Raw genomic sequence first — 22,973 nt, forward strand, 5'->3', positions numbered from 1 at the left:
ATAAAGAGAAAGTGATTGAAAATATAGTAGCAGGGCACCTGCGGTGGCTCAGTCGTTTAAGCATCCAACTCTTCATTTCAGCTCAGGTCCTGATCTCAGGGTCATGGGACCAAGCCTTGCATTGGGTTCCATGGTCAGCTCAGAGTCTGCTTGAAATACTCTCCCTCCCACTCCTAATGCACCTCCCCTCGCTTGCGTGCATGCTTTCTCTCTAAAATAAATAAATAAATCTAAAACAAAGAAAGAGAAAAAGGAAATATACCTAGACAATAAACACAAAAATCAGTGAGGACTTCTGTGAACAAAGACAAGAGAAAGAGATCTTCATGAGTGGAGGGATTGATGACCGCAAAGAAAGAAGAGAAAAATAAACGAGTTAGACCATAGGCCCCATGTCCATGGAATCACTGAATGGCAATGTTAGTCTTAGAGTCCTGCTAAATTGCGTTAACTTCTTTGTAGTTTGAGATAGATATGGTGTTTAATCATTCTAATCCCGCCAGTGATTTCTGATAACTGTAGATCCAATACTACATTTTCATGGAACTCTTTGGAATTAGAAGTGGAACACTGACTGCTAATGATCTCTTTTCTTCCTGCCTCCCCACCCCATCAAGCAAACTATGTTTCACCATAGGAGACATCTAAAGATGGGATGACCAGGGTCTACAAGTCATTAGTGACAAATGTCTGCAAAGAAATGTCATGCTATAGTGACTTCCCCTTCCAAGAAGATTATCCCAATTTCATGAACCAAGGAAAATTTTGGTACTATCTGCAAGAATTTGCTGAGCACTTTGACCTTCTGAAATACATTCGATTTAGGGTAAGATAACTTGGGTTATGGAAGGTTAATGAATGGGGTCTACCCATCCAATCTAATGGAAAGGGGATCTTAAGTAAATTTATTCCTAATTTTATCTCTATATAAATAAAGTAGGTAATAAAGATTCTTCACTTCCTCCATCTCTCATGGTTTATTCAAATAAATCATTAAATTAGACTTTCCTGGTGCACCTGGGTGGCTCAATCGTTGAGCATCTGCCTTTACTCAGGTCGTGATCCTGAGTCCTGGGATCGAGTCCCACATGGGGCTCCCTGTAGGGAGCCTGCTTTTCCTCTGCCTATGTCTCTGCCTCTCTTCCTGTTCTCATGAATAAATAAATAAAATCTTTTTTAAAAAATAGGCTTTCCTGATTCCTCTATGAATCCAAATTCTTATTCAGGAAGAAATTTAGAATTATTTTTTTTTGAGAGGAAAGGAAAAATGAATTTTGTTCATGAAACCTGTGGGGAAGAAATGGCTAGGAATCTGAATCACAGAAATTATAATGAGCCAAAACTCCCTTCCTGCATTTTCCCAATGCATTCAGTATTATAACTCACCACTTCTCACTGGGAATAAAGACCGAATGTTTCTTTCTTCCAGTGAAGGCTTGCAGATATTTTGGGTCCTACTCTATATAACCACTTTTAAGTCTTTGCACCAGTTACTTAATTTCTTTAGGGAGGAGATAAACCAATATTGACAGACCCTTTAACCTGAGACTGATTTGCCCCATATGAAATAACAAACATGGTTACCAAACCAGCTGTTACATGAAGTCTCAAGGTGATTGATAGAAAGTGAGTGTTTTTCGGCCTATTTCAGACCACGGTGTGCAGTGTAACGAAACGACCAGACTTCTCTGAAACTGGCCAGTGGGATGTGGTCACAGAGACAGAGGGGAAACAGGAGCGTGCCGTCTTTGATGCTGTCATGGTTTGCACTGGACATTTCATGAATCCCCATTTGCCTTTGGAGTCCTTTCCTGGTGAGTCATTTCTACCTGAGACTATGTCTACTTTTCTGAGTTCTTCTACAAGAAAGCCATTCATTTGTAATTGGAAATAATCACTAATGATTATAGACAACTCCATGTTCACCCTCAGAAATAATATGTACAAAATAACTTTGAAAGGTATAAAGAGGGTGGGGGGGGTGCCTAGGTGGCTCAGCTGGTTAAGCATCTGCCTTTAGCTGACATCATGGTCACAGGATCCTGGGATCAAGCCCCACGTAGGGCTCCCTGTACAGCAGGGGGTTTGCTTCTCTCCTTCTCTCTCTGCCTGCCAGTCCCTCTTTTTGGGCATTCGCTCTGTCTTGCTCTCTCTCTCTCTGTCAATTAAATATTTTTTTTAAAGAAAGGTATAAATCACTAGGTAGGTGTCAGGTCTTCTTATTAATATAAATGCTGCTGTTATTGAAGCGTTTTCATGCCTGTCTGATTCAAGTTCAATGATCACATAAGGCTTATGTGTCATTAAAAAAAACACAAGCTTTTGAATTTTGTCATTGAATTACAGGTCATTTGAATCAGGAGTGGTCTGTAATTCAATAACTTAAAGGAAGTGAGAGTCTAAAGAAACGTGACAGATTTGTTTTTAAGGAATAGAGTAGCAATTATACATCCAAAGAAATATTTTTATACTTCAAAACAGTCACCACAATAATAATCCATATATCTCATTATACTAAGGCTATAACCACAAAGGGAGTTTAGAAATTCCTTTTGGAAATGCTTTTGACTCCAACAGCACATTTTTTAAAATGTACGGTTAGCCTTTGAACATCTCAGGGGTTAGGGGCACTGATCCCCTACATAGTCAAAAATCGCCATATAACTTTTGACTCCCCCCCCAAAAAAAAACTAATAGCTTTCTGTTGGCTGGAAGCCCTATTGATAATATAAGTCATTGTTTAACACATATTTTGTATGTTATATGTATTATATGCCATATTCTTACAATAAAGTAAGCTAGAGAAAAGAAAATGTTACTAAGAAAACCATAAGGAAGAGAAAATACATTTACAGTACTGTATGGTATTTACTGAGAAAAATCCATGTATAAGTGGACCTATATAGTTCAAACCTCTTGTTGTAGAAGGGGCAGCTATACTCATGATTAGCACATCTCCATCTTTTGGGATCAAATGATGATTATTAATATGCCCTACAGCTACTCTTCTTCTGTCACTTATAAGTGGCTTTAAAGGCAGTTGAGTAAGTGAAGTTTTGAAACTTCATTAAGGAATTGAAAGAACTTTTAAGAAAGAGTGTGAAGAATAAAGCTTGTAAACCTGGGCCAATAAAAAAATTAAATATAAATCTTATAAATGTAATCTCAAATTAATAAAATATCCTATTTTAAAAAATGTTTTGGGAATCAAGTGAGACTTTGATGCATAATTTTGCAAAGAAGCAATGGTGTCAGTGGTGGTTGGGCTTCAGACTTGCAACTAGTCTGGTGGCCAAATACACAGTGGGACAGTACTAACGAAATATAGAACCACCTCTTATAACAATATTTCTATGGGGAAATGTGTTAGAAGTGTCAAAAGATTGATGTTTTTGGAATGTAGTGTCTTACCAGGTTTTGGCTGGCTTACCCTCAGTTCCACTTAGGCTTTGACTCAGAGATGCTACTGCAAAAGATCAGTCAAGAACTGAGAAATGAGGATCCTTTTGGCAGGATAAAGTGGAATCTGGAACAGTTGGTTCCAAAGAAAGAGACTGGGCAAACATAAAATAGAATTGCAAGATAGGGGCACCTGGGTGGCTCAGTGGTTGAGCATCTGCCTTTAGCTCCGGGCATGATTCCGGGGTTCTGGGATTGAGTCCTGCATCAGGCTCCCCACAGGGAGCCTGCTTCAACCTCTGCCTATGCCTCTGCCTCTCTCTGTACCTTTCATGAATAAATAAGTAAAACCTTTAAAAAAAAATCGCAAGGTAGTTTGGGATCATTTCAAAAGCAAACATTTCTATATACCTTTATGACCTCTAGGGAAGAAATGATTACATTAGAAATATTGGTGTGCACTTCTCTTTTGCCCCAAAATCCAGATTAGGGAGAAGGAAGAAATCCACACATACAGATTTCAGACTCCTCCTGAGGAGGTCTTAGTTTATGACCAGACTTTAGAAGGATTTGTTACAGGGGGACACCAGAATAGATATCCCAATTTCCTCTATGTTCCCAGGATGAGGAATCTTGGTGAGTGGACATGCTGTAAGGTTTCCAAGGGGTCCTGGCTGCTACAGTTCCCTTGGGGTGATGGCCCTCGATGATAAGTGGCATTTAGCATAATGGTTATGAACAAAGTTCTAACATCAGGCAGCTTGGACCACATCCCGGAACTAGTTGCATAATCTTGGGTAAATTTTTGTTTAAGATTTTATTAATTTAATCATGAGAGACAGAGGGGGAGGGGCAGAGACACAGGCAGAGGGAGAAGCAGGCTCCTGGCCGGGAGCCTGAGGCAGGATTTGAAACCAGAACTCTAGAATCATGACCTGAGCTGAAGGCAGACACTCAGCCACTGAGCCACCCAAGTGTCCCCAATCTTGGGTAAACTTAACTCAATGACTCCATTTCATAGAGCGGTCATGAGAATTAAATTAAAATACTCAGGATAGGACAGAGCACATGGTGAGCACTCTGTCAACATTAGCTGCTATTGCTGTGACTCATGACCTACTGTGAACTTTTATAAACGTTCTGAGAATTGTTCAGAAGAACCTGCTTCCTAAAAGATCTGTGATTCCCCCCAGACAAGGAAATATTCATCCTCCTTAGTTCCATAATAACTCCTGCTCTAGCAGCCATTCGGCCTCAGAGTGCCAGCTCCTCCTGTGTTCCAGGTGGCAACCCCAGGACGGGTCACGCAGACCTAAGTTCTGCATTGCTCTTCCACACACAGAAGCTTTGTAAGAGTGACTCTCTAACCACATATCAGTTGTGACCATTAGTAATAGGTTAGTGCTGTGAATGCCTAATTATGTTTGATCAGCTACTAATGTCTTTATGCTTGGTGAGCATTGTAAATGTAATTCAGGCGCATGGTCTTCCTTCCCCTCAGGTAGTTGCTCTGCATTTCCTAGCACATGACATTAGGGCAATAAGTATAAGATGAATAAATCACAGCAGTAAAGTGCTCCAGAAATATTTAGTGACCTGGCAAACTAAATCCCATGCCCCTCAGCAGACCCCAAGGCTCTCACTGTATAAGAGGACAATGCAATAATTGAAGGTTATAAGAATGACCTGGAATTATCAGTCTGTTCTACTTTTCGGACATAAAATATATAATACACTTCAGAAAGTCTTCTGTGAAAAATAATAATTAAGATTTTGATGTTTCTGTGCTAAATTGCCCAGTTGTCTGAAGAATGCTCTCCCCTGAACGTTGAACCTCTTTGGCATCAAAGATGCATTTATTATGAGGCATTAATTAGACTTCCCCAAAGGAAGGAGATAGCATTTGAGAAGTGCTCAGTAGTCCTCAAATCACTCCCTGTCCCCATCCCCATACACGGATGTAAGATATGAAAAGGAAAATATGGTAAAGATGAAAGCTGAGTCTTGAAGTAATTTACCATGATGTTAGCATACGTTTAATATGTGCCTGTTGAATGAAATCAGGTGCCCAACAGCCTTTTATGAAAACAGTCTGAAAGAAAAGAACTAGTGTAATGATAGATGTAGGCTATGACCCGAGTGCAGGGTTCCCAACCACCACCAAAACCTGAGATGTTTATTTTAAAAGCAAGTTACTGTGGCATTTATGGAATAAAAACCTCCAAAAGTGGAACCTTGGAATCCAAATATTTAACAAACTCCCCCATCAACGTGATCTTCATGAAAACTAAAGCCTAAGAGTCATTTCCATAGTCCAAGTAGAGGCAGCCTAACCCTTTGGTTACCATGGGACAAGAGTCAAGTTGTGCCCATGTGATTCTTATTGACACCTGGGCAAATCCTGTGTCCTAAGTCCCTATTTCTCCACCTGTAAAATGAAGTACTCATAGCACCTTCTTCCTAGGGTTACTTTTGGATGAAAATAGGGTTACTTTTGGATGAAATCAGCCGCTAGCCCAGGAGTGCCTAGCACAGGACCTAGAGCAGAGTGCTCTGGAATTTAGCTAGGGGTGTTGGTATGAAAGAATTATGCCCATCGTTTGTGGGAAAAGAAATGGAAAAAAAAATTACTGGTACCAAATTAAAGATGATTATTTGTTATTTCCAGGGCCAACTCAATCACTTAAGTTATTTCAGGGAGAAAGCTTGAAATGTAGCACAAATTGGAGTCATAAAACCGGAATTTAAATCCTGTTTCTAGCACTTATTAATTAATTATATGACCTTAAATCACTTAACCTTTCTATGCACTAATGGATTCACCTGTAAGACAAGGATGACTAACCCACAGCCAGGAGGATTACTACAAACCTGACCTGAGAGAATGCCTATGAAAGCACCTGGCGGAGCACAGTCCATTACAATTTTTTGTAAAACGTAACTTCCTGCTAAGCTGTACCATGAATTCATTCTTTGAGTAACAACACAATTTATCGTGCACAACGTGATGACAGAATGATACTGGAAGAGAGACAGCAGAGGGTAATGGAGCAAAACATGGACATTAAAAGTCCAGAATCTTGTGTCAGAATACTTGCATTTAAATTCCCAGCCCTTGGGATCCTTGGGTGGCTCAGCGGTTTAGCGCCTGCCTTTGGCCCAGGGCGCGATCCTGGAGACCCGGGATCGAATCCCACGTCGGGCTCCCGGTGCATGGAGCCTGCTTCTCCCTCTGCCTATGTCTCTCAGGACACCTGGGGGGCTCAGCGGTTGAGCTTCTGCCTTCAGCCCAGGGCGTGATCCTGGAGTCCCGGGATCGGCTCCCTGCGTGGAGCCTGCCTCTCCTCCCTCTGCCTAAGTCTCTGCCTCTCTCTCTCTCTCTCTCTCTCTCTCTCTCTCTGTCTCTCATGAATAAATAAATAAAATCATAAATAAATAATAAATAAATAAATTCCCAGCCCTCAAGGTACCTGGCTGGCTCAGTGGGTGGAGTGTGTGACCCTTGATCTCGGGGTCATGAGTTCAAGCCCCCCACCGTAGTGGAATCTAGTTTAAAAAATAAAATAAAAACAAATTCCCAGCTCTCTACTCATTGACAAGTGTTATGTCACAAAAATCACATTATCCCAGCAAATCCGTTTCTACATATGTAAAATATAAGTAAAAATAGTATAGACTTCAAAGGATTATTGTGAGAAAAATCCATGCAATCGCTGTGTTATTAGAACAGCAATACAAATGTCTTTTGGCTTTATTAACGTTTCCCTGCCCTCAATTTATTTTAAGGGCGAAGATTATAATCTCTTTCTAAGACAACCCCATTCCATTCAGATGAACATTAACTTGAAGTCCCATCTGCCTGAATTTAGAAGTTAATATTTAAACAATATTAAAGTTTCTTATTGCTCTGGTTTGGAAGAAGGGAGGATGTACATACATGTGTCCCAGCCAACGTTGCCTATTTTCTGAAATAAAACTATGGGTGAATTGTCACACGCAAAAAAAAGACACCCCCCCCCCACTCTGCCTATATATATGCTGAAATGCACACCTCTGTTTTGTAAGGGAGAAAAGACTTTTCCTATACCCTACTCAGTTTGGTAGGCAGATTAACAGAGAGAAAGGTACACAGATTTATTAATTTTTAATACTAATATGTGGACATCATAGGAAAACGATGAATACCAAAAAAATCTATGAGATTTGAGAGTTTACATACTATCCTAATAGGGAAAGGGGGAGTGGATATAGGCAATCCGGGGGGAAGCAAAGTTCTCTAGAAAGATGAATGAACTTTTAGAAAAGAAGATGGGAGATACGACTATTTGTGACAATGTTTGTCTGGGCTTAGACTTCTACTATCCTCTCGTGTGATATGAGTCAATCTTTCCTGGTTAGTGAAACTGCCAGAAAGGAGATTTATGACCATAGAGTTCCTTTTGGAGGACTTGCCTTGAGGCAGATGAGGAGAGTTTAGAGAAAGCCTCTTCCTGCCTTTGCTGTTTTTCAAGTGCCTTCGCCTGAAAATAATCAATATATCAAAGCGGCGTATTTTGTGTAGCAGGTCCTGAACTCCTTCAGTGATAAAGTAAATAGTTCAAACATGACAGCAGTCCAAAAAAATAACATCAAGTAGCCATACAATTTCCTCAAGGAAATGGCAAGGCATTGGAAGACAAAGCCCTGGCCAAAATCTGGACAGTTGGGAATAAATACATTAATTTCTGTCAATCTTTACTTACGCCAGTGTGCAAGAGAGCCACAGCTGTTTGGTAATGATTTAAAATACTATCAGAGCCCCTCTGACATCTGGCTAAGATTTGCTCTTTTTAAGAAGCCTTTTCTCCTTTCACTAATCACCATATGTCTTTCACAAGTAGTTTTAAGACTAATGTTGAACATGAATGTTTTGCTTGGGAACATAACTCTTCTTTGTATAGTAATATCTGGGCCATTTCTACCCTATCTTATCAAAAACCAAATGCATAGAAAAGGATGTTTGTCTACAAGGTGTCGCCACCACTATTTGGCAGTTGAAAGCTCATCCACATCACCTTATTTTTATGTATATGAATTGTCTTTTCCTTTTTTTCATGAATTAGTAGTTATGATTTACCAGATTCCCTTTTTTTTCTTTTTTGGCACTGCATTGTCGACATAATCATTGACTCAAAACTAACTATGCATATTACATTTTTTGAGCAGGGTCCCCCGCTCAAATATGCAATTACAGAGAACCTATCATTTGCAAAGCATTGTGTTAGGTAGTATCTGTGAACCAAGGTTGAGCCCTCCAGAAGCTTCTCTCCAGCGAAACCTCAGTAAATAGCTTAAAGCTCGAGTCTCTAATGCAGCCAACACATGTATTGATTCCCCTTCTTGGAACCGTCATTGCACCCCTTCTTGAATTAATTATCCTTCAAATGTCGTTCTTTAAAAAAAAAAAAAAAAAAATCACCTCCTCCTGCATGCCTTTCAGCCTCAATCCAGGTCAGATGCCTCATTGGAACCATCCTAACAACTCCTGATCTAGGAGGCAGTGTAGTATCATGCTTGACAGCTGAGCTCCAGAGTCAGAGGATCGAGTTCCTGTCCAGACTCTGCTACGTGCTGTATGACCATGGGCAAGTTACATATCCTCTCTGTGCCTCACTCTCAGTAAAGTTGAGTAATAAAATTATCCACCCTCTGGGGTTGTGAGGTTTAAATTAATTAATATGTATAAAGTCCTTAGACAAGTGCCTTGGACTTGTAAAAGAAGGGCTGCATAGGGGCAGCTGAGTGGCTCAGTGGTTGAGCATCTGCCTTTGGCTCAAGTCGTGATCCCAGAGTCCTGGGATCAAGTCCTACATCAGACTCCTCTCAGGGAGCCTGCTTCTCCCTCTGCCTATGTCTCTGCCTCTCTCTGCATCTCTCTATGAATAAATAAAATCCTTTTAAAAAGAGGGGACTGAATAAATGCTAGTTAGCTGCTGTCTAGTTATCTCTTCTTCATTAGAGGATGAACTCCCTGAAGGTAGAAACTACTTTTTATCCTCACAGGCCCTAAACTCAAAACAGCACCTCAGGGTAAAGAAAGACCAGATCCTGTAAGGTACAGTTATTTATTTACCTACTGCATTTTTAAAAAAGATTTACTTATATATTTTAGAGAGACACCTGGGGGTGGGGGCAAGGAGCAAAGGGAGAAGGAGAGAGAGAATCTTAAGCAGGCTTCATGGCCAGAACGGAGCCCAATAGGGACCTCTAGGATCATGACCCGAGCCAAAACCAAGAGGCAGAGGTTTAACCCACTGAGCCACCCACATGCCCCACCAACTGCATTGTTTTCTTGCAATGATCTGCAAGAAATCAGACCTGATCTGTGGGGCTTTGTTCTTCCTCTGCCCCTACTTGCAATCTTGGGATATTCCTACTGCTTTTCTGCTCACCGTCAGATAATGAAAAGTCCTCTGATCACTTTAAAATCACCAAAAAGGGCATCCCTGGGTGGCGCAGCGGTTTGGTGCCTGCCTTTGGCCCAGGGCGCGATCCTGGAGACCCGGGATCGAATCCCACGTCGGGCTCCCGGTGCATGGAGCCTGCTTCTCCCTCTGCCTGTGTCTCTGCCTCTCTCTCTCTCACTGTGTGCCTATCATAAGTAAATAAAAAAAAATAAAAAAAATAAAATAAAATAAAATCACCAAAAAATTCTCACTTGCATAACTAAAATGTCCTTCCCCATCCAGTAGTCAAAACTTATATGCAATGGTGAAGTTTCCCCCCTGGCCCAGCTTCTCCCTTCCTCTCCCAGTTTTTCTTTCCTCCGTATCCATCACCCACCAGCTGCAGTCTGCAGTCTTCAGTCTCTGACCTTTCCAGATGTGGAGTCAGGGAAAGGACCAGAAGACATAGTTCACAGGAAAGCTCTTTCTTGACCTGCACCAATCAGATACTAGTTTTCTCTAGCCTTGGAGGTGCCTAAGATTGATGTTCTGTGGGGTGCTTTCATGGGTTCTGCTTCAGAGAGGTGCTCCAAGAAGGGAGATCTCTCAGTGCAACCCCTGGTCATAGGCCACGCCCCCTCAGGCTGGCAATGTACCTAGTTCTTCCCCTGTCATCTCCACACAGACTGTCTTTCAAGTCTCAGAGCCTAGGCAGATGCCTATCTTGTGCAAAGTCCCTTTAAATTAGCATCAGCCAGGCTCTCTCCTACCTGGCTTTCGTCTGGTGCACATGAAATATGCATCTCATCCTGTCAACAGGAGATGAAAAACTTGCTACCAGGGCAGCCAGTACCCCTTGCTGGCAGTTGCAGCCACAGGCTGTCAAGCTTGGGTCAAACACTAGGACCCACGCTTCAGAGACTCCCAAGGGTCAAGATCTCACAGTGATCTCCTTGCAGCCCTCAAACCTGCCTCCATATCCAGGGGACATAAAAATGTCACAGCACTTTAAGTTCTTTCATGAAAGTCTTCAATTTCCAACTCCTGGCCACTTCAACTCCAATCCCCAAAAGTGAGTCAGGGGTTAGGGATCCTAAAACCAGTCTGCATACACATTCTTTGCAAATTCTGCACAGTGGGTTTAACACCTCCCTTGGAATATGGCCACCATTGTATTCAGTTTCCAGCTTTGGGGTCCTCAGGAAGCAAAGACTCCAATTAAAATATTGTTACACATATTACATATGCAATAAATGTTATTGAGTAAATGAATCGATCAACCACTGCATGATAGAAGAATGATATATTCTGGGAGGCAGTTTCATTTTTTTCTTAAGATTTATTTCTATTTATTTTAGAGAGAGAGTGGGGGAAAGAGTGGAGGGACACAGAGTCTTACACTCCCCACCGAGTACGGAGTCTGATGCGGGGCTCAATCTCATGACCCTGAGATCACAATGTGAGCTGAAACCAAGAATTGGATGCTTAGCCAACTATGCCACCCAGACACTCCTAGTTTCATCTCTTTATTTTAAAATTTCAGAAGCACTTGAAGTATTGAAGTGAGAGATTGTCAAACCCTCTAAACTGCAGAGCTTCCCTTTCAGATTCCTTGTCAGAGTGTCATCTCACCCATCTGTGGGTCTGACGGTCACTGTTCCCATCACTCCTGTTCCCTCTGCCACCTCATAATTCCCATGGCTACAGCTGCCACTGGAAACACCTCTACTTACTCTGTCACTTCTTCACTTATATGAATCCATGATTTACGTCTTTTATAGATGCCAAGGAGATAGTTACCAAAAATAAATCAAGAGAAGAAATATTTGAGAGACCTTCTCATATATATACATACCATAATAGTGATACTTATAGGGGCATTTGGGTGGCTCAATCGGTTAAGCATCTGCCTTCAGCTCAGGTCGTGATCCCGAGGTCCTGGGATGGAGCCCCGCATTGGGCTCCCTGCTGAGCAGGGAGCCTGCTTCTCCCTCTCCCTTCTGCCCTTCCCCCTACTCGTGTTCTCTCTCCTCACTTCTCTCTCTCTCTCAAATGAGTAAAATATTTTTTTTAAATGGGGATACTTCTATTAGCAGAGTGTTAGGAACTTGAAAGATCAATCAGTAACACAAATATAAATAATGTAAGAATAGAGTATAAATAAGCATACAGTATAATAAAGCATTAAGCATATAATAAAGTAAAATAAGCATTAAGTATAAATAGCAAGCCTAAACCACAAAAAATAATTACTATTAATTATTAATAGTATTTTAAATATTAATAGTAATAATATTACTATGTTCAGGAGAACTTGCCACAAAATTTCTTTTGTGGAAAATGGTTATTGAACCAGAATTCAATTTGTAAATATGTTATATACAAAGACCATATTCCCATAGACTGTATCTGTTGGGTAAAATAACATGCGTCAACAATCTACTTCTTGCTTAAGATGTTCGGGGTCATGCATGAGATGTTTGTTATTGAGCTTCATTTCTCAATGAGCTGCATTGAGCTTCATTTCTCCAAGTAATTACCTTAAAAGGGAGCACCCATGTGGAACATAAGTTCTCCTGTACTCCTAAATCTCCTGCAGGCTGTACTAAATCTGTATCTGGGCTCACGAAATCCAGTGGAGAAGGAGATGATGTGCTGTTTCTACTTCCTGCAATTAGCAGCAAGAGCAAAAAGGCTGACATATTTCTGGAACTTCCCTTTTCCTACAGATGCTATGCCTGCATCCTAGGGAATTATAACTCTAGATACTTCTGATTTTCTGATCCCTCCTTCCCCTCAGGTATTCATAATTTTACAGGCCAGATCCTGCACAGTCAGGAGTATAGGAGCCCAGAAGGCTTTCAAGGCAAACGTGTGTTAGTGATCGGTCTTGGAAACACTGGAGGGGATGTTGCAGTGGAGCTCAGTCGAACGGCAGCTCAGGTACACCAGGGGAATCCACACCCTCACCCCATCACCATTTCTGGTGGCTGGAGAGAGGTACACAAGATTACAAAACACATAGGCCAATTGCTAAATCATGTGGACACAGCATGAGTGAAAAAAAATCCACATGTGATGAGATTGAACCATCTCCAAGAGGGGTTTAGGAAACTGTATGGATGTCAGACCACTAGGCATTTTTCAGAAGTACTGTTTCAGAAAAAAGACCAAATGGACAAATTATTCCACCCAAACCAATTATCTTTCTTTCACACTCTCCCTTTGCATTTCTGGCAAAACCTCCATATAAAGATAGAAAAGGGAAGTTGTTTTCTGAACATATTTGCTTTAAAATAAAAGCAAGCTTTACTTTGTCCACGAAGTATATGTGATGATTTCAGAAAACCCAAGCATAGATTCACAAATTAGAAATCTGTTCCACTTTAACATAAATTATAGGACAATGATTAGATTTGGAAAGAACAGATTTTTATTTAACTCAGTTAAAATTGCTTTCTCAAGACATCACTTTAAGTTCTATATTATTTATATGTAAAAAATTGCCAGATGAGTAGTGCAAATATACTAGTACTATAATTTTTATACTGAACATGATAAAAATACTTAACAAATATATAGATCAGATAAAAGTGATTTACAAAAACAATGGCAACAACAGAAACAGTCATTTATAGATGGATGCACACATTTACCAGTTAAGAACAGATGTTATGAATGAAATCTTGCCATCTGTGACGATGTGGATGGAGCTAGATAGTATTATGTTAAGCGAAATAAGTCAGAAAAAGTCAAATACTATATGATTTCACTCATATGTGGAATTCAAGAAACAAAATAAACAAGCAAAGGAAAAAAATAAGAGAGAGAAAGTGAGACAAATCAAGAAACCGACTCTTCATTATAGATAACAAACTGATGATACCAGAGGGTGGGTGCAGGGATGGGTGAAATCGGTGATGGGGATTAAGGAGGGCACTTGTGATGAGCACCAGGTGATCTATGGAAGCTTTGAATCACTATATTGTACACCTGAAACTACTATAGCACTGTATGTTAACTAATTGGAATTAAAATAAAAAAAACTTTTTTAAAAAAGGACAGATGTTATAAGACTATCTGAAACACCAAGGGAAAATACTACAAAATGATGTACATATATTTATCCTTCCTTACTTTTTAGGTACTTCTCAGTACCAGAACCGGTGCCTGGGTTATCTGCCGCTCTTCAGAATGGGGCTACCCATATAATATGGTGGTTACAAGAAGATGCCTTAATTTTATTGCACAAGTTCTGCCCTCATGTGTACTAAACTGGATTCAAGAGAAGAAAATGAATAAAAGATTTAACCATGAACATTATGGATTAAGTATTACAAAGGGGTACTTAATTTTTTTTATTTAATGGGGAAATTATTGAATCAATATTTTTATTATGCTGCCTTTGTTTATTCTGTTCTGGGCTTAGCTCCTTAAGACAATGTCCATCAGGTAGCACAGCAGTTCTTGAAATGGGAATATTCTCTGGTAACAAAAGCAGTAATTCATTAGGCTAGAAGAAAATGAAGTATAAAAGCTTTTCATTTCTAGCTTGAAAATCAGGAAATTAGGGACACCTGGGTGGCTCAGCAGTTGAGCGTCTTCTTTCAGCTCAGGGCGTGATTCCGGTCCCGGGATCGAGTCCCATGTCGGGCTCCCTGCAAGAAGCCTGCTTCTCCCTCTGCCTGTGTCTCTGTCTCTCTCTGTGTGTCTCTCATGAATAAATAAATAAAATCTTAAACAAAATACAATCAGGAAATTAAAATTGGCTTTGAGGAATCTTGGAATGGCTGCCATCTATAAATGGAATATTTGCAGCAGCATCACAAGTTGCAGATGGCCAGCTAACTTTTAATAAATGTTGTCTCTGGCTGAGTGATTAGAGGATGCATTTCCAATAGGAATTTCTAGAATTATATACTTTAATATACATCTACATAGGGTTGCAAATGGCAAGAAAAAGAAGACCTTTGAAATGAACGTAAGGTCATTAAATGTGCTTTTATTTTATGCTTGACCCAAATATTTCTCTTTGGGAAGATAGCTCGCTTTAACCTTACAAAGAAAATTAATGGCAATGGATGATTTGATATGTCAATTATTTATGTTTTATTTTTAGAGAGTGAGACAGAGTGTGCACACATGTGTGAGCAGGGGCGGGGGGCGGGGTAAGACTGGGGGGAGGAGGATAAAGGGAAAGGGAGAGAAAAAAATCCCCAGCAGACTCTACACCAAGTGCAAGGCCCCATGTGTGGCTGAATCACAGGACCCTGGGATCATGGCATGAGCCAAAATCAAGAGTCAGTCACTTAACTGATTGAGCCAACCAGGCACCCCAATACATCAATTTTATAAAGACATTATGTCTGCTGTGATTGAGTAGAATGATGCTCCCAGTGAAAATATTTACCAGCATAAATTGATTCAGATTTTTTTTAACCCAGAAAGTTTCTTGGTAACCTCCCCTTTCCTAATGTCAATCATTTGAGGCCTCGGTGATATGAGACCAAAAACTGATTCTTAAATAGATTGTTGCATACTCGATCCTGACACTTCAAGAAAAGCATTGCTCCAGAAATTAATTCGAGAGAATATTTTAAATCCCAAGCAGGTTTAAACATTGTCCACATGCCTTCTCTTGGAAGCGGGAGAACAAAACATGTCATTGCAACCCTAAGGCTCCTTTGAACTTGACATTGGTCAGTTCACTCCCTTAACTTGGCAGATAGTTTCCTTGAATTAACCAAAGAAATAGTTTGCTCAAGTGTGTCACAGATATAAATAACTACAATGAGTAATTTTCTCTTCTGTGTCAAAGGGCAAGAAAGATCATTGTGAACGATGAGCTGCCAACCTGCATCCTCTGTGGGACAGTCACTATGAAAGCCAACGTGAAGGAATTTACAGAGACCTCTGCTGTCTTTGAAGATGGAACAGTGGAAGAAAACATCGATACTGTGATCTTTGCTACAGGATACACATTTTCTTTTCCCTTTCTCGAAGAACCCCTTAAAAGCCTTTGCACAAAGAAGATATTCCTGTACAAGCAAGTCTTTCCTTCAAACCTAGAGAGAGCAACACTTGCTATCATTGGCATTATCAGCCTTAAAGGATCCATCTTAGCAGGCACAGAGCTCCAAGCACGATGGGCCACGAGAGTATTCAAAGGTACTTGACTCTATTTAAAGCCCTACACGATCAACTGAGTTTTCAAATTAGTGCCTTGCAATTTAACCAAAATGGAACAGATGTGAACTAGAGTAACATAAAATATCAGAAAAGTCTAATGGCTACCTAACTTCATCTATGGGTAATATTATCATGGGTGTGCTTGTATCACTAACGTGACAGAGTGGGAAAAAGGTTTTGATTCTGTGGATGGAATAAATTTGGACAAGATATAATCACATTTCTCAGATTAACCGAAATTATTGGAAGCTTCGGGATCCTCTGTTCTACTCTCATCTAGTCTGGTTGATTTACTTCTAAATCTTATCATTTAGTTCTAGAAGTAGAATTTTGCACCTCTTCCAAAGCAAGGTATTGGAATAATGCACACTGTGAATAAATTTGAGTTCTGGGGAGATGGTAACCTTTGAGAAATGCCTATAAAATAAGTTTTATAGACTCTGGAGACTGCTGTCAGTTTTTACTGTAAGAGTACAAATGATTGGGATGCCTGAGTGGCTCAGTGGTTAGGCATCTGCCTTTGGCTCAGGACGTGATCCTGGAGTCCCGGGATCAAGTCCCACATCGGGTTTCCTGCATGGATCCTGCTTCTCCCTCTCCCTGTGTCTCTGCCTCTCTCTCTTTCTCCGTGTCTCTCATGAATAAATAAATAAAATCTTTAAACAAAAAAGTAAGAGTGCAAATAATGGAGTCAGAGCTATGGGGGTCCAATCCCAACTCTAAAACCCATAGCTTTGGGATGCCTGCGTGGCTCAGCGGTTGAGCGTCTGCCTTCAGCACAGGGCGTGATCCTGGGGTCCAGGGACTGAGTCCCACATCGGGCTTCCTGCATGGAGCCTGCTTCTCTCTGCCTGTGTCTCTGCCTCTGTCTCTCATGTGTCTCTTTATTTATTTAAATAAAATCTTAAAAAAAAAAAAAAACAATAGCTTTGTGAGGACCTCTCTGAATCTCAGCCCCTTCATCTGTAAAATAGGGCTAATAAAACCTCTTTCACAAGGATTTTGTTAGATGGATGTCTGCCAAGCACTTAGCACCATGCTTGGCACATAGTGAAGGCTATTAATTGACAGCTGTCATTCTTCTCTATTATTATCATACCTCTCTAAAGCAGGGCAAGTTTCACATTAGTAAGCATTTTAAAGAATTGCACTTGTATAATTTTTTAAATATAAAGAGCAATCAGAGTTGAGCCAATCAGCTGTCCTTGAGCAGAATTGTGTCCTTAATGAATAAAAACAATCACCAATAATTTATAAATAGTATATAACACAGTACTAAGGAGTGTCAACTTCTATCACACTGTACAAATGTAATAGACAACAAATTCCACACGTTCCATTAAATTATCACAATTTTTTATTTCTTTAAGGCCAATTAAAGTGCTTTCACAGCATTATCTGATTATATTAAAATCATAGAAGACTCTTAAGTACCCAGTGGGGGTTTTTTAAGTGTTTTATAATAAGCTCAAAAATCCTTATCAGAATGATAGAGCTGACAAAATGAAACTCTATTAAATCACACCACAGGAGTAATTACATGCTTCTCCAGAAAGCCTCTGGACGCAATCCAGGAACTACTAGTAAAGTCTTGCCCACTTTCTACAGGATAAAGTTATGCTGGTGGCAAGTACGCTTCAGAGCTAAGTCAGACCTATCTCAAGTACATAGTAACCCCACCCTCTGGGGGCTGTACTTGGCTCCTAGCCAAAAGAGCAAAGCCCACACCTGAAACCATCTAGGTGAGAGACTGACACTGAGCACATCCTCACCACCACTCAGAGCCTCCGTGAGGCTGAGGGACCATCAGGTGTTTCAACCCTTGAGGCTTCTGGTGTAACAAAAGTAAAGACATATCAAAGCAGGGTTATAAAAATGAGCTCATCTTTAGTATTTACATTTAACCAAATAATGGCATAGATACAAATACAAAAAGGGATATACAAACCATATAACACAAATAATATTATATATGAATATATGTAATGTGAGAGTATATAAATGAGCTGGAGCAGGTGCTGATGACCAATGGGCCAGTGCAGGTCGAGGGCTGGGCCATGAAATATCCATCCTCATCATTCTGGCAGTAGAATAGTATGCTGGCTAAGTGGGTTTGGAGGAGGACTTTGCCTCCAGAGATGACCTGTAATTCCAGTCTAGCTTTGACTATTACATGTCCTAAGGATGGGACAGTGGGGGGCCAGAAATGAGGGGAAGGAGAGCTCAAAGGGAAAGGCACGTGTGATGTTAATGTGTTTCCAATTTTTCACACAGGACTCTGTAAGATACCTCCAACCCAAAAATTGATGGCTGAGGCTACTAAAAAGGAGCAACTCATAAAACGGTATGACATAACATGCAGCTTATTCCAAGAAAACCTAATGTATTTCCTTATAAATACACACACACACACACACACACACACATTCTCAATATAAGAGCCATTCCTAGAGAAGCACCATGGTAGCTTGGATATAACTGCACTAGAGTCAGAAGAATATGCTTTTTTGTTTTTAGGATATAACTGCACTAGAGTCAGAAGAATATGCTTTTTTTTTTTTTAAGATTTTATTTATTTATTCATGAGAGACACAGAAAGAGAGGCAGAGACACAGGCAGAGGGAAAAGCAGGCTTCATGCAGGGAGCCCAATGTGGGACTTGATCCCAGGACTCAGGGATGATGCCCTGAGCCAAAGGCAGATGCTCAACCACTGAGCCACCCAGGCATCCCAAGAATATGCTTAAAAAAAAAAAAAAAAAAAAAAAAAAAAAGATTTTATTTATTTATTTGACAGAGAGAGAGCACAAGCAGAGGGAGCAGCAGGCTGCCCACTGAGTAGGAAGCCCAATCCGGGGCTCGAACCAGGGCTCGATCCGGGGCTCGATCCTGGGACTCCAGGATCATGATCAAAGCCAAAGGCAGACACCAACTGAGCCACTCAGGTGCCCTAAGAATATGCTTTTAATCCAACTTAGATGTGTCAGTGGGGGCGCCACATCCCCTCAGCAGAACACAGAGCCCAGCCCCCAACAGATGGCAATCTTGTTCACTTGGCCCCTGGAATTCCACTGTATCTTTGTTCTCCTCTTGCCTCTCAGGCTGCTCTGTCTCTTCATTTAGTGGTGTCACCTCTTCCTCACTCCAAACAACTGGTGAACCCCAACCTTCATCCTCAGACCTCTTCTCCCTCTTCTCACTTCTATTAACACTCACTCTCAGGTGGCCTCATCCAGGCCTGTGGCTTTAAATGCCATCATAGTGTCATGGCTCCCATCTCTCTCCCTGGAATTCCAGAGCCCTAATGCACGTCCCTCTAGATATCTCTACTTGGCTACCACTTAAGTATCTCAAATTGAATATATCTAAAAACTAATGCTCAACTGCCATCACCTGCCTACCCATCCTGCACATGGGCTGCTCTAGACTTCTCCCCTTCTTAGTCACTGGCTATTTATTCCAATTGGTCCATCAAAAACCCTAGAATGATCTTTTTCTCCCCTTTTTCTCTCAGACCCCACGTCATCAAATACTGCCAGCTCCTACCTTCAAACAAATCCAGAATCCAGACCCTTCTAACTACCCCCACAGCTACCCCAGACCAAGCCACTATCATCTCTCACTTGGATACTTGCTGTCACCCCTTATCTGGTCTCCCTGCTTTCACTCTGCTGTTCCGCAGTCGCATCTTGACACTTCAGCAGGAGTGAACAACAAACACCACATTGTTCTTCTGTTCAGAATCCTCTGATTGCTTCCCATTTCACTTCCAGAAACTTCCCTGCAACTCTGCAGCCCTCCAGAGCAACGAGCTATCTCTCTGTCCTCACTGCCTCCTGCTGTCCCACCTCACCCATACTGCTGCAGTCACTCCAGCCTCCTCCCTGGTCCTCAAGCATGCCAAGCACAGCCCTTCAGAACCTTTGCACTTACTATTCCCTCTGCCTGGAATGTTCTCCCCACCAGATACCTGCAGGCTCCCTCTGTCAAATATCACCTCATAAGAGAGAAGCCTTATCTGACAACAGTGTTTAAATATGGCAGTCCACCCAGTCCCTTCATTGCATCATCCCCCACCTTCCTTTATATTCGCTAATAATACCTGTTACCACCTGATTTATCACCTATCTATTTGGCCAGGGCAGGGAGCTTTATAGCCTGTTAATTTTCTCACTAAAATGTAAGCTCCTTGACAGCAAGGCCTTTATTTTATTCACCTAGGGTGATGCTTGTTATGTGATAGGCACTTAATATTTATTTATTGAAGGAATATATAAATGAACAAGTGAATGAATGACATTGGAACATCATGAAAGTTGACTAACAACAGAAATGAGTAGAAATAAAGCTTCCATATACACTATACTCATATCTGTACATATTCAGTGCTGGTACACCACGTATGTGGTGTACACAATTAACCTCAATAAAAATAACTTAGGGGCCATACATGTGATGCTTTCTGATCACATTCCTTTATTCAACAACTTGTATTTGGACTGATCAGATTTTTACCCTCATATCAAATTCAAGAACCTAAACCACTATCTAGAGCTCCCCTTCCAATTGCCTCATTTTACTGTCCCCTTTAAAAAAAATTCATTACTGGGACGCCTCAGTAGCTCAGCAGTTGAGCGTCTACCTTTAGCTCAGGGAGTAATCCAGGATCCAGGCAAGGGCTCCCTGCGAGGAACCTGCTTCTCCCTCTGCCTGTATCTCTGCCTCTCTGTGTGTGTGTGTGTGTGTGTGTGTGTGTGTGTGTGTGTCTATGAATAAATAAATAAAATCTTTAAAAAAAAAAAAAGAAAGGCCAAAGAATGTGAGCATAAATACATTTTTAAAGAATCTTTAAAAATAAAATAAATTCATTACTTTCACAAATACCCTTTGTAGGTAAACTCCTCTTATTTTTTTCTTTGCAACATAGAAAAACATTCTCAAAGATGATTTGACCTCAATAAAAAGAAACAAAATGGTGGGAAGAAGGGTGAATTACAACTTGAAACTGAAAAATAAACCATCTTTTTCCCTCTCAGGGGTGTGATGAAAGACATCACTAAAGACAAATTTGAGTACATTGCATACATGGATGACCTTGCTGCCTGCATAGGCACAAAGCCCAGTGTCCCAATTCTGTTCCTCAAGGATCCCAGACTAGCTTGGGAAGTTTTCTTTGGACCATGTACTCCTTACCAGTACCGCCTCCTGGGCCCTGGAAAATGGGATGGAGCCAGAAATGCCATCCTGACTCAGTGGGACAGGACACTGAAACCCTTAAAAACTCGAACTATTCCTGATTCCACCAAGCCTGCCTGCATGTCACATTACTTAAAACTTGGGGGAGTACCTATCCTACTTGCCTCTCTTCTATTGATATATAAATCTTCACTTTTTTTTAAATTGGTGCGAGATCATCTACAGGTTAGAATTTCCCCTTATCTAATAAGTATTTGGTGAGGATGAATCTGATTAATTACAAGAGTTCTCCTAGCCACATTAATTCTATCTCCAGATATTTCATGCATCCCTCCTCTCCTCTCCGCCTTAATTTGCTATCATCCAAGTTCAGGTCCAATCAAGATCTCTTATCTGAATTATTATACTTTCTTCCTCTCTGATCTCAATGTCCCCTTTCTTGCCTCCTTTTCCAATCCATATTCTACTCTGCTACCTGAGCAATTATTCTAAAATAATATTGTCACCGTTTCCATCAAGATCTTGGTAGGAATAAGATTGTGACATTCAAATTAGGAAGTTTGTTGGAGTCAAGCCAAGGATCACCCAGCAAACACAAGCTGGAAGATAGGGGAGAGGCATGAACAGATTCTGCCTCAGAAACTCCAGAGGGAACCAACCCTGCTGACACCTGGATTCCAGACTCCTAGCCTCCAAAACTGTGAAAAATAACCCGCCTGGTATGTGGTACCTCGTGATGGCAATCCTAGGAAACTAACACAGACTGCTGTCATCACAGCGATCAGCCTCCTAAAGTAGAGACAGAGCAAAGATGATGGAGAGTATATATGGAAGAGCAGATGAAAAGGATCCAGTACAGACATATTACTTTCCAGTTGAAAATCCTTGAAAATTTCTCCTTTGATTAGAGATAATGGTCCAAATTCCTTAGCCTAGAAAAAGAGACCCTTCTTGATCTGAGCCCATTTGCCTGATCACCAGACTCCTGTCCTGCCCTACTTCAAACCTACCAGCCTGTGTTACTGACCTCCGAACTGCACCATATCTCCTCACTTTGGCACAAGCTATTGCCTCCAGTGGGAACTCCAACACCAAGTCTTTCAAGAGAGAGCTCAGTTATCTCCCTCTATGAAGCCTTCCCTGAATCCTCAGAACAGAGTTGATCCCCACTTTGTAACGACCGCATTTCGTGTACTGCTTTTCATTGCCTTTTTGTCAGTGTAGTGTATAGTTGACCCTTGAACATCATGGGTGTAAACTGAATGCGCCTATTTATACTTGGATTATTTTTTGTAATAAATGCAGCAGAGTCCCATAAATGTATTTTCTCTTCCTTATGATTTCCATAATATTTTCTTTTCTCTAGCTGACCTTATTGTAAGAATACAGTCCATCATACAAATAACACACAAAATATATGTTAATTGACTACTTTATCAGTAAGTCTTCTGATCAACAGTAGGTTATTAGTATAGTAGTATTGTTAAATTTGGGGGAAGTCAGAAGTTTTTTGGCTGTGCAGGGGTGCATTGTTTAAGGATCAACTATAATATTCTTTTTGAATCTATCTCCTAACAAATGGTGAGTTTCTGAGAAAAACCATATCTTGTTCAGCTAAAACACTGCCTCATGCAAAGTATTGTTAAATAAATGTTTGCTGATTTAACAGTGGCCTCACCAGCTGACATTTCTTGTCTGTGCTCTTCTACCCACATTCTTTCTCCTGCGAACATGATAAATTTCCTTAGATTACCTCAGTCATGCA

The 22,973-nt window shown here is 40.7% G+C and overlaps 1 protein-coding gene across 6 annotated transcripts in view; it reads left to right on the top strand.

Moving 5' to 3' along the window:
- Positions 1-22,973, top strand: part of FMO4 (flavin containing dimethylaniline monoxygenase 4) — a 35,831-nt gene that overhangs the window by 5,357 nt on the left and 7,501 nt on the right. For 3 of the 6 annotated variants that reach the window (XM_041753269.1, XM_041753278.1, XM_041753293.1), the window contains 7 exons: positions 638-826; positions 1,652-1,814; positions 12,625-12,767; positions 13,969-14,168; positions 15,643-15,992; positions 18,288-18,357; positions 21,049-22,879. In XM_041753269.1, coding sequence (XP_041609203.1) covers positions 638-826; positions 1,652-1,814; positions 12,625-12,767; positions 13,969-14,168; positions 15,643-15,992; positions 18,288-18,357; positions 21,049-21,469 — 1,536 coding nt within the window. In that variant the 3' untranslated portion in view covers positions 21,470-22,879. Of the gene's footprint in view, positions 1-617; positions 827-1,651; positions 1,815-12,624; positions 12,768-13,968; positions 14,169-15,642; positions 15,993-18,287; positions 18,358-21,048; positions 22,880-22,973 lie in introns of those variants that run through there. The other 3 variants (XM_041753301.1, XM_041753311.1, XM_041753286.1) reach the window with 2 other exon arrangements.

The sequence above is a fragment of the Vulpes lagopus genome, chromosome 1, assembly GCF_018345385.1.
Source record: "Vulpes lagopus strain Blue_001 chromosome 1, ASM1834538v1, whole genome shotgun sequence".
NCBI classification, from domain to species: domain Eukaryota; kingdom Metazoa; phylum Chordata; class Mammalia; order Carnivora; family Canidae; genus Vulpes; species Vulpes lagopus.